This window comes from Monopterus albus, unplaced genomic scaffold, assembly GCF_001952655.1.
Source record: "Monopterus albus unplaced genomic scaffold, M_albus_1.0 scaffold286.1, whole genome shotgun sequence".
NCBI classification, from domain to species: domain Eukaryota; kingdom Metazoa; phylum Chordata; class Actinopteri; order Synbranchiformes; family Synbranchidae; genus Monopterus; species Monopterus albus.
The window spans coordinates 116,304-127,136 of NW_018128166.1; the positions used below are offsets into that span (position 1 = coordinate 116,304).

The window sequence follows — 10,833 nt, forward strand, 5'->3', positions numbered from 1 at the left end:
TGCTGGTTGCTCAAATTATCTGTTATGCTCACAATTCTGTCCTCCTGCTAACTACTGTAGAGTTGAATCACTGTCTCAACAAACATAAAATATTATATTAAAATTTTTTTTGCTGTTCTTATGTGTTACATTATATAGGGGTTTCTTTTTTGCTCACTGAGAGTAATTCCTCAGCACAGTTCTTCAAACTGTTCCCTTCCCATCCAACCACCCTCCCTCCCCTAGGCTTTACTTTCTGTGCCACACACAAGACAGATCTATCAATCAGCAGAACACACATCTACTGACAAGGCAGTGAGTGAGAACATCTAATTGTGCCAGTACACATATTGCTATAACAGAATAAAATAAGATGAATGATGTGCCTCCACTCTGATGTGCACACTAGATAAGCTTGAATTCCAAATTAAGCATTTTCATTTAGAGACTGTGGGCTTTTTGTAATTTCCTCATGTTCATTTAGTTGATCCTATTTTAGTGGCTTTGTTATAAGTGTACATTGTGACAAAAGTTATGATAAGGCAGAATGTTGAAAGTTTTTCAAAACAGTTTCATTTCCTAAATGTCATTAGTTCAGCAGAGATGAACTTATGAGAAGACAGAGCCATACCACAGGCATGATAAAATAAAAAAACTACTATGACTTCTATAATTGTAAACTGTAAATGTAACTTTTCAGATCTTGCAAAAATTCATGTTGGGACTGTTGATTCCATCAGTCATTGATTTTTTTCCATACTTTTCATTGTCCAAAATTCTGCTGATTAGTCTACTGATGTGTGTGGGTAATAGACTCCAGTTACTGATTGTAAAGGATTTGCAACTAACCTTTAAATGTGATGACTTTGTTTTAACTTGATCAATTTCTGTACTTTCTGTGCCATTAATGTGGCAGACTGTAAACAAAGGGTTGCAAAGCCTCCATTTATGTAGATGTTAACATCTCAAATTAATCTTTGAAGTTAGAATTTTAACCTCCGAATCACTGTTTCAATTTAAATCAAATGTGCTATAGTACAGAGCTGTGGTAATATTTTATGATTTATTTTGATTGCACTGCCTCAAATGTAGCTGAACTCATGCACCATTTCTTTCTTTCTCTTTGCCTCTTTTATTTTACAGTGAATTTTGACCACTTCCAGATACTGCGGGCCATTGGGAAGGGGAGCTTTGGAAAGGTAATGTAACCTTCCACCTGCACCTCTGCGCCTTCCATTCCCCAGCACAGTCATTATCTCCCTTACAGAATCAGAGTAAACCAGGCAAAACAGGTTGTGAAGGATTACACTTTCATCTTCATAATATTATGGTACCTAAAAGTACCATAGTAAATAATTTGTCTATTTAAATAATAGTTAGAAACACAGCTTATGTAATTATTTCTTTCAAGTCACTTAGAGGAGAGCCAATTTACTTTGCTTCTCACACCAGTGAACCTGTTGGGAGTTTTGACCCCACATCTCCATTTAATTGCACTGCAGCACATTAATGTGGCTGCATTTGTCATCATGCTCAGTGGTTGGGCTGAATACAGTGGGGAGGACAACTTGGCTTGTCTCTGTGTGGGTGCTGTATATTGTGAAATTAAATTACTGCAGCTCTTTTCAGCCTTGTCTCAGGTGCCAATATTGTCACTGGTAACCCCTGCTGATAAAACAGACATTTAGGATTAACTTGTGGGCCATTCATTAGTTGAAATATTCCTTTGTGTCCATATTGAATGTTGTATGAGACTTCAGTAATGAATTCAGGGCTGTGTGTGTGTGTGTGTGTGTGTGTGTGTGTGTGCGCGTGCGCGTGCGAACACACAACTGGGCTCCAAAGATCAGAATGGTTTATCTTCATTTTGAATCCCAAATATCATGGCTAATATTTGTTCATTATACTCGTGTCTGTGCATGCCTTTTGGAAATTCTCTCTGCTTTGCTCTTCTAAAAGCACAATCTTTTTCCAAAAACATGTCCTTATGTTATATGGAAAGTCATTGCCCAATACTGAATACATTACCATGTGAATTTATGTATTTATTTGTTTTAGACATTTTCATGGCTGCTGCTTTAGGCAAGACAAGCCAATTGCTTCATCCATGAGGCTGGAGAAACTGGTATGGTTGTTGCCTGCTTCCAGTTATGCAGCATCTTTAGCACATTCATGTTCACTCATACTTTTGTCCATGCAAATTCTCAGTCATCCAGGCCATAGTATGCTGAAAAAAGGTGAAGGTTACAAAAAAGATGAAGGTCACAGCTGCATTGGCCAGTGCCAAACTCCCACCCTCAAACCTTACCCCTGAGGATAGCAGGGCCTTGGCTGCCTTTGAGAAGGATGAAACCATAACAATCCTTCCAGCAGACATAGGCAGATGTACAGTAGTCCTTAACTCAGCCAACTATCAGACCAGAGCTTCTAACCTCCTCAGTGACAACACCATCTATGAAGCACTGAAGAGGAACCCCCAGTGTTTACAGAAGCTGGAGAAGGAGGGAGTTATTGACCAGCAACTATACTACAGACTATACCCTGGGGAAGCCATCCCTTGCATTTATGGCCTACCCAAAAAACACAAGGAAGGAGCCCCACTCAGACCCATCATCAGCAGCATCAACTCTATGACATACAACATAGCCAAACATGTGGCCACCGTTCTGGCTCTTATGGTGGGAAACACATAACACCACATATTAAACTCTCAGAATTTTGCTAAGAAAGTCAGACAACTGCAGCTGGACCAGGATGAGACCATGGAGACCATCACTCTGGTGTGATGATATATCACATCCTTGTTCATGTGCGTCCCCACCACAGAGGAAGTCAAGGTGATGAAGAAGAGAACGCTCATCAATAGGACTAACCTCACCCCAGACCAAGTATGCACCCTTCTGGAACTCTGTTTAAACCCACTTCCAGTCTAAGGGGCACTTCTATAGGCAGAAACACGGTTGTGCTATGGGCTCCCCTGTGTCTCCAATAGTTGCCAACCTGTACATGGAAGAATTTGAGGACAAAGCCCTGTCTTCCTTCACTGGAATAGCTCCCAGCCACTGCTTCCGCTATGTGGACAAGACATGGGTTAAGATCAGGATCCAGGATTCAACTCTGCATATCAACTCTGATCCAAGCATATCACCTCTGTGGATATCAACATCAGGTTCACTTGTGAGGATGCCACAGATGACTGTCTGGCCTTTTTTGACTGTGCGGTCCACATAGACGGAAACCTTAAGGTGGAAGTATATTGGAAACCTACACACATGGACCAATACCTTCTTTTTGACTCACCCCACCCACTGCAACACAAACTGGGAGTTATCAGAACCCTAAATCACAGGGCCTAGTAAATGCCCGCAACTGCAGAAGGGATCAAGAAGGAGGAATTATACATCTAGAATTCCCTTAAGGTTTGTGGATACACCAAGTGGGTATTCACCAATACAAGGAAGAGGAGAAACCAGAAACAAGAGGGGATAACACTGTGATCCCTTATGTGGCTGGTTTGTCAGAGAAGCTGAAAAGGATTTTCTGCAACCACAATATTCCAGTCAATTTTAAGCCAGAGAACACTGGCGACTGGTCCATCCGAAGGACAAAACACCCAGACACAGAGTGATGTGGTGTGTGCCATTAAATATAGTCAGGAGTGTAATGACCTATACACTGGGCAAACAAAACAGCTGCTGCACAAGCACGTGGCCCAACACACAAGGGCCAACCCCAGTGGACCAGAGTCAGCAGTCCACCTCCACCTGAAGGATAAAGGGCATTCTTTTGAGGAAGTTTGATTCCTCTCCAGAGAACACTGCTTGTTTGAGAGAGGAGTCAAAGAAGCAGTTTTTATCCAAATAGATCACCCCTCTTGTAATACCTGTTATACCCCAGTTCTTTAACTGAACAGATCTGAATGAAGACAGAGTCCAACTTGCTTTATTTTAGTGCTGGTTTATTTTAAAAGCCACAGTAAAAGTTACAGAAACACAACCCGGGTAGCTCCCTGCTCCAGACAACTGCTGGAAGAACGCCTTACACAAAAAGATATAAAAACCCACATCACGAGTTGGAGACAGTCCGGCATCTCCTTCTCATATCTTATGCTCCGCATGCTTCGAGCACTAGTCATAACAAAATGAAGAATTCCATGTGTCTGTATGTTGTATAGGTGATGTGTAACTAAAACATTCATTCAGACATAATTCTTACACAAGATTAATACAAGAAAATAACTGGTGTCAAGGTACACTTCTCAGAATCAACATTATCTTCTAACCTTGAAGCAGAGCACACATGAGCAGACTTTGAATCTTACTAAACTGCATTAATAACACATTAAAGTCTAACACATTAATGTCTAATAATTATCTGACTAATTTATTAATTTCTAACAAATCCCCCCTTTTGACACGATTTTTATTGTCAACCTAAATCAAATGTCCCTATTGTCCCCAGATTAGACATCCAAGGAGGAGAGGTTTTCAAATCAGCGCTGATCTCATTTACTGTCCATCCAGCTGGATCCTCAGCTGGAGAACAATGTGTCTTGTGGATCCAGTTACTTAGCTTGTTCTCAGTGAGCCACAGTTTAACACAGTGTGTGGTAGTTTCTGCTACCTTGTAAGGTCCTTTCCAACGTGGCTCTGACCAGTGAAGTTTATGCACCTTTCGATAGACCCAGCTGTCCACTGCAGCTGGTCTTGGTTCCTCAGGTTGGTTCCTGCTCAGCATGCTGTAAAAGAAGATTTGTTGAATCTCTAGACATAACAGTTAGAGGACAGGGCATCTTTCTCCCTGTCAGGATTTCATGTTGGCTTACATTAAGTGTCGTATTCGGAGTGGACCTGAGGTTGAACAATACAATAGGTAGAACTTCAACCCAGGTTAAGTTAGTGTCTGCGCAGACTTTCGTGAGCCCTTCTTTTATGGTTCTGTTTGCACACTCAACAAACCCTTGAGAGGTTGCATGATAGACAACCCCAAGCTTGTGTTTTATCCCAAACATCTGTTCAACCAGACGTAGATCATTGTTTGAGAAGTGTGTTCCATTATCAGATCTGATAATCTCAGGTACCCCAAACCGGGGATCACTTCCCTAGTGAGCCACTTATTTACCTCTTTACCTGTCTCTGTTTTTGTGGGTACCTCTACCCATTTGGAAAATGGATCCACACAGACAAGTAAATATCGTTTTCCTTCAACTCTTTTGTCACCTCTCATATGTGTGAAATCAACAACAATCTCTTTCCAGGGAGCATCTGGAACTGGAAATCCCCCTAGCCCCACCTTCAGCATGGTTCTGGGGTTGAACTGGTTACATGTCTCATGTTGCAACAAAGTACTTGGTGATATCCCTCAAATGTGGATGCCACCAGTTTTGAGAGATCAGACCATTCATCTTGGCGCTTGCACAGTGTCACACAGCAAACTCAGTAGTCCTGCCGGGGCTACTATTTTACCTTTGTGGTTTCTCCACAGTCCTGTCTGATCCTTAGACACTCCTTTGCCTAGCCACGCCTGCTTTTCAGTAGGAGCAGCTTTATTCTGTATTTCCCTGATACTTTGCAAGCTCAACTCTGTCTCACAAACATCACCCCCTTTTGACTCATCTGTTTAGCTCCCTGAGCTGGACCTTCTGGGTCCTGAATGCCTGTTTTAGGCTCCTTAAACTTTGACCCCTTAGGCCTGGGTCCTGTCTGTACTGAGCTTCCAAAGCTCTGACCCCTTAAGTTCTGGATCCCTTTCAAAACTGAGCTCTCAACACTCTGACCCTGTAGGTCTTAGATCTCTTTCATAGCTCCCTGAGCTACCTGATAACCAGCTGCTACCTTGGCAGCCAGATCCACTGCATTATTACCCCTGTTTATCTTGAGTCTGTGTTCTCTGATGTCCCTTGCACTTGATAATTGCCACCTGCTTTGGTAGCAACAATGCTTGATCTAATTCCAGTAACTGCTGCAAGTGTTTTACTGGATAGCCAGTTGAAGTCACAAAACCTTTTCTTCTCCAGTGGCACAAGTCTACATGTACTGCCTGTACTGCATACGCAGAATCTGTGTAGATATTTACAACTTTGTCTTTTGACAACTGACACGCCTGTATCAGCGCAATCAGTTCAGCCATCTGGGCTGAACTTGACTGTGGGATCACATCAGCTTGCAGTGTTCTTAAGCCAGCCGTTGTTTTCTCGACCACAGTGTATGAAGTGACTAGACTGCCAGTGGCTGTCTGATGACTGTGACCATCACAGTACAATGTTACCACTGCATTAGGTAGCACTTCCTTATGCAGGTTCTCATGCAGTCTCATCTCTGTGTCTGTTTTGCTCACACAATCATGATCTTGCTCAGTGACTATCTGCGTAGCCATGTTTGTTCCCTCACTTGTAAACTATATGTGAGCCTGGTTCAACAGCTGTTGTAAGTTCTGGGTCCTGTGTGCAGACAATGTGAAAGCTTTAGAATCTAGAAATGCCCTGACACCATGTGTAGTGTGTACAACAGTTTAATAACCCATTGTGATATGTGAGGTCTTCAGTATCGCTCAACCGATCACAGCAACATGTCTCACATAAGTTGGATGTCCCTTTTCAACATTGTCCAACTTAGAACTGTAGTACATCAACACCTTTCAGTTGTGTCCTCTACTTTCCTCCCCCTTTTGAAATAGGATGGCATTCACAGTGCTGTCCTTTTCATCAACATCCAAATGAAAAGGTTGGGAGTAGTCAGGTGCATGCAAAGCTCATGCGTGTGCCAAAGCCTGTTTTATGGCAACAAAAGCCTCCTCTGCTTGTGGAGTCCACAACAAAGTAGAACCATAGTTCTTGTAGTACACCTCTGTAGGCATGGCACGGAGAGGTGCCACAAGGCTGGTGAAATCAGGCACAAAGTTCTTGCTGTAATTTATAAGCCCTAAGAACTGCATCATGGTCTTAACAGTGGTGGTCTTAGAATGTGAGAGAATGTCGGGTTTTTGTGCATCAGTCATGTGTAGGCCAGAAGCAGACACCACACATCCCAGAAAGGAGACTCGAGGTCTCCCAATCTGCAGTTTGTTTTTGGAGACTTTGAAGCCATTCCTGGCTAAATGTGACAGCAAGGATCCAGTGGCTGTCATAATGGTCTCTCAGGCATGACAGCATCATTATGGTTTCTGAGTCAGGAGCCGCTAACAAAAGGTCATCAACATATTGACCCCAGGTGGAAGTGAGACATCCTCCAAGTTTTGTCGCAAAACGTGTTTAAAGGTGGAGGGGGAGTCAATGAAACCCTACAGTAGCCGCCAGTCGGGAAATTGTTGTCCCTGATACGTGAAAGCAAACAAATCAAGTGAGTCAGGATGCAGTGGCACAGAGAAAAAGGCATTTGCCAGATCAATGCATGTGAAAAACTTGTGTGATGAGCTTATAGCATTGAGCATGGTATAAGGATTTAGAGTGGCATAGTTTGTAGGGACCACAAGTTTGTTTACAGGTCAAAGGTCATGAACCATCCTGTAGTCAGGTTTCCCAGCTTTAGGCACCAGATTTATAGGTGTGTTCAAAGGAGAAGAAGTAGGAATTAAAACTCCTGCTTGCAAAAGCCCTTTAATTGTGTTTTGGATTCCACTGATTTGCTCAGGTTTCAGTGGATACTGAGCTCTGTACACTGGTACCGCCCCAGCACGTAGGGGTATGATGATAGGCTCCACATGGAGAAGTCCCACATCCGTAGGACCAGAGAGAAGTGGGCAGACTGTCTAACAATGTCTGAGTGAGCGGGTGATCTATGTTCTCTCTGCCATGACTCCTGGGAAGAAAACACTTTTCCAGTGTTAATGACAACTGTGAGGAATGCTTGATAGCATAACACTGAGTTGAAGGTGAATACTGAAGATGCTTATTCTGTGTGGGCATCCAATCATTCTAACAGGACCAAGATTCTTAGCTTCACCTCCCTCACCCACTAACAAAGTGATATGAGGAGCTGAATTTTCAGACAGGGCATCCAAGTCCTGAACTTCACTGGGCAGTGCAGCCAAAGCTGCCACTCCCTGAGGCCCAATGTAGAATTGTTGAATGTCAGCTGTGGTTGTTCTCTGGGATGTCTCTATTCCCTGTCAAAGGCCGTCCTACAAAGCATCATAGTCCTCGTCCCCGTACAGAGAATAGTTAAAGGTGCAATGCATGTGTTCAGAAGGTTCTGTGTATTTGTGGAGGATGGAAATCCAGGGCAGCCACTGCTTGAAGGTATCCCACAAATCTGTTTTTTCAGGTACAATTACAAGTCCCCACCACACCACAGCTGAAGAATCAAGAGACAGGTCTATGCCTGAGGGTGTGGTTTGTAACATCTGTCTGAATGTTGCTTTTGGAGTTGCACAGCGTTGAACAGAGCCATCAGGAAAAGTGACTAATGTCAACATGGCATGAGGACATCATTGTCACATTTAGTGAGCACATTATGTCACGGGGCAAAAGATTAACAGGACATGAGGGGAAAGCAGAAAAGAATGATAAAAGGACAGATTATTCCATTTGCAAGGAACTTTTTCGGAAAGCGGTAAAGGCTTTATTCTATTATAAAGCCACGTCCGGTTCTTTCAAACCAGGAACTCAGAGGGACGACTCAGACCACTTGGATATATAAAAAATATAATAGAACAGACTTTAATGTCCTTTTGTGATTTTAACAGAAACGCACACAGTCTTGGGTGATCAGGCAGAAGGGTGGTACTTAATACGGTCCAGGGTCGAAGTCTCCAGCAGGGCAGCAGGGAAGGCAAGGCAGAATCACAGGTTGGTTGAACAGGCAGGGTGTCGATCTCAGGTTGGCAGTCAGACAAGAGGGAACAGGCTGGATCACAGGTCGTTAGAGCAGGCAAGGGTCCGGTACCAGGAAAGCAGTCAGAGGAAAACGCTGGAGAGTCTAGACAAGGCATAGAACAATCTGGCAGTTCCTCACAGTGTGAGGAGCGGGGTTGTGGATGACTTGGTGACAGGAAGTATTTTCAGAATAAAAGCAGGGAAAACCAGAGGCCAGTGGGGCAGGACCATGATACCAACAACAGGTATGGTATGCCTTGAAACGGGGAGTGTGGAGTACCGGGCTTCAGTGTTAACCATACAAATATGATCTTAACCACTGATGGTTACCTTAACTAGTGGTTCAAGAAACATTTCCTAGGAACACGGTGAGTCACCTGTTATCAGTTCTGGGTAGCCCTAATGTTGAGGTAACTGGTGTGAGCCAGGTGCTCGATGTTGGGCTGATGGTGGGAACTACTGAACATGTCCATCCTGTGGAGGTGGGTAGACCTGATACTGATATAGCGGTACACCCTGTGACTGCTGGTATGAAAAGGGACATTTATGCAACCATTGTCCTCTTTTGTTAAAGATCCAGCACCTGTCATCTCTTGGCGGACCTCTTCTGAGAGTCCAAGGTCCTTGACCTCTTCCCCGTGGTCTGCCACGGTACTGAGGTCCACAGTGCATGAGAGCAGAATCTGACTCATAAGGTGGTGTGGTCGGCTGTGGAACAAAGGGTTGCTGCTGTGCATATAGCTGTGCAGCATTCTGCGCAGACATTTTGTTAGCTGTAGCTTTACTTTGATTGACCTTGTCTCGCATTTCCTTCAACTGTGCTTTAGCTAACTGTGCCTGCAAAGAAGAAAGCTCCTTTGCATTCTTTTCTTGTGCTTACAGCTCATAATCAATATACTTAGTGACATAAGCTGACCACTGCTCAAAAGAAAATGTGTTGAGTCCAACTACCTGTCTCAGAAGATGCTGTATGGATGCTGGGAGGGAAGCCTCCACAGCACTGCGAAACAGCACCTCCATGGTGTCACTGATGGCTGGGTCATCACCAGTGTGGTTCTGCCAGAGTTCACACACTTTGAGCAAATACTGACTGCCTTTCTCACCCTCTTGAGGTGGAATTCTACACAGCTCAACAGAGTGCACCTGTAGTGGGAATTTCTGGCGTATCACCGGTACACAAGAGCTTCTCTACAACAAGCCAGAGTACTTCCTAAGTAATATTATTACAGTGTGAAAGGATTCAAAATGTCATCATACAGTAATTGTATTATTTCTCAGTTGAAGTTTAGGGTGATCTTCTCTATAATTATATATTACAAACAAGTTAGAGCCACAACAGTGAAAATGCAAGCACCAAAGTACAATCTCAGTGCAAGGGTGTTCATGAAAGAAGGGTGGTTCTTAAATATAAACCTTTCATTATAGTTAAATTAGTAACACATTTCTGTTTTTCAAAGACAGTCATATTAACATGGGGGTACACAAACTGTGCAACTGATCTTAAGGCCACAGCTGCTGGTTGTAGTTTTGCAAACTGTCAATGTGGGTGTAGCACCCGTCCTTCTAAAGTTATGAAAAATCACAATATCTTATTTTATTATGTTTGACCTTGTAACATCAAGCAAATTTTGCACTTTGCATTTGTTTCATTGACTTTGGAAAGGTTTAATTTGTCCATCATGTTTGTAAACAGTGCTTAGACTTTTTTTCTTTGTTGTCCACATTTTCAACTCGTTGCATATCACTTATCGTCCATATGAAACTCATCTCCAAGTGGCTCCAGTTACATGAGCATCTTGTTTTTGGCTCTCATAGAACTAAGTGTGTTTGTTATGGTAAATGACCCAAGAGGACAGGACTCAAAACGCACCACATGAATTCTGGAGATAAGATAATTTTATTCAAAGTAAAGAGATACATGGAGAATAGTCTCAACAGGTTGGTCCGGGCTGTGTAGACTGAGCAACTGGAGGAGAACTGGGGATGAGACAGAGGGAGAACCAAGGGGGGCAGTTCATGAGCTGAGTCCCCAGCAGGCTGCA

At 43.2% G+C, this 10,833-nt stretch overlaps 1 protein-coding gene across 1 annotated transcript in view; it reads left to right on the top strand.

Annotated features, from left to right (window-relative positions):
• stk32c (serine/threonine kinase 32C) overlaps positions 1–10,833 on the top strand; it is a 205,064-nt gene that overhangs the window by 74,159 nt on the left and 120,072 nt on the right. Inside the window, exon 2 of the mRNA XM_020622672.1 lies at positions 1,123–1,178. Coding sequence (XP_020478328.1) covers positions 1,123–1,178 — 56 coding nt within the window. The remainder of the gene's footprint in view (positions 1–1,122; positions 1,179–10,833) is intronic.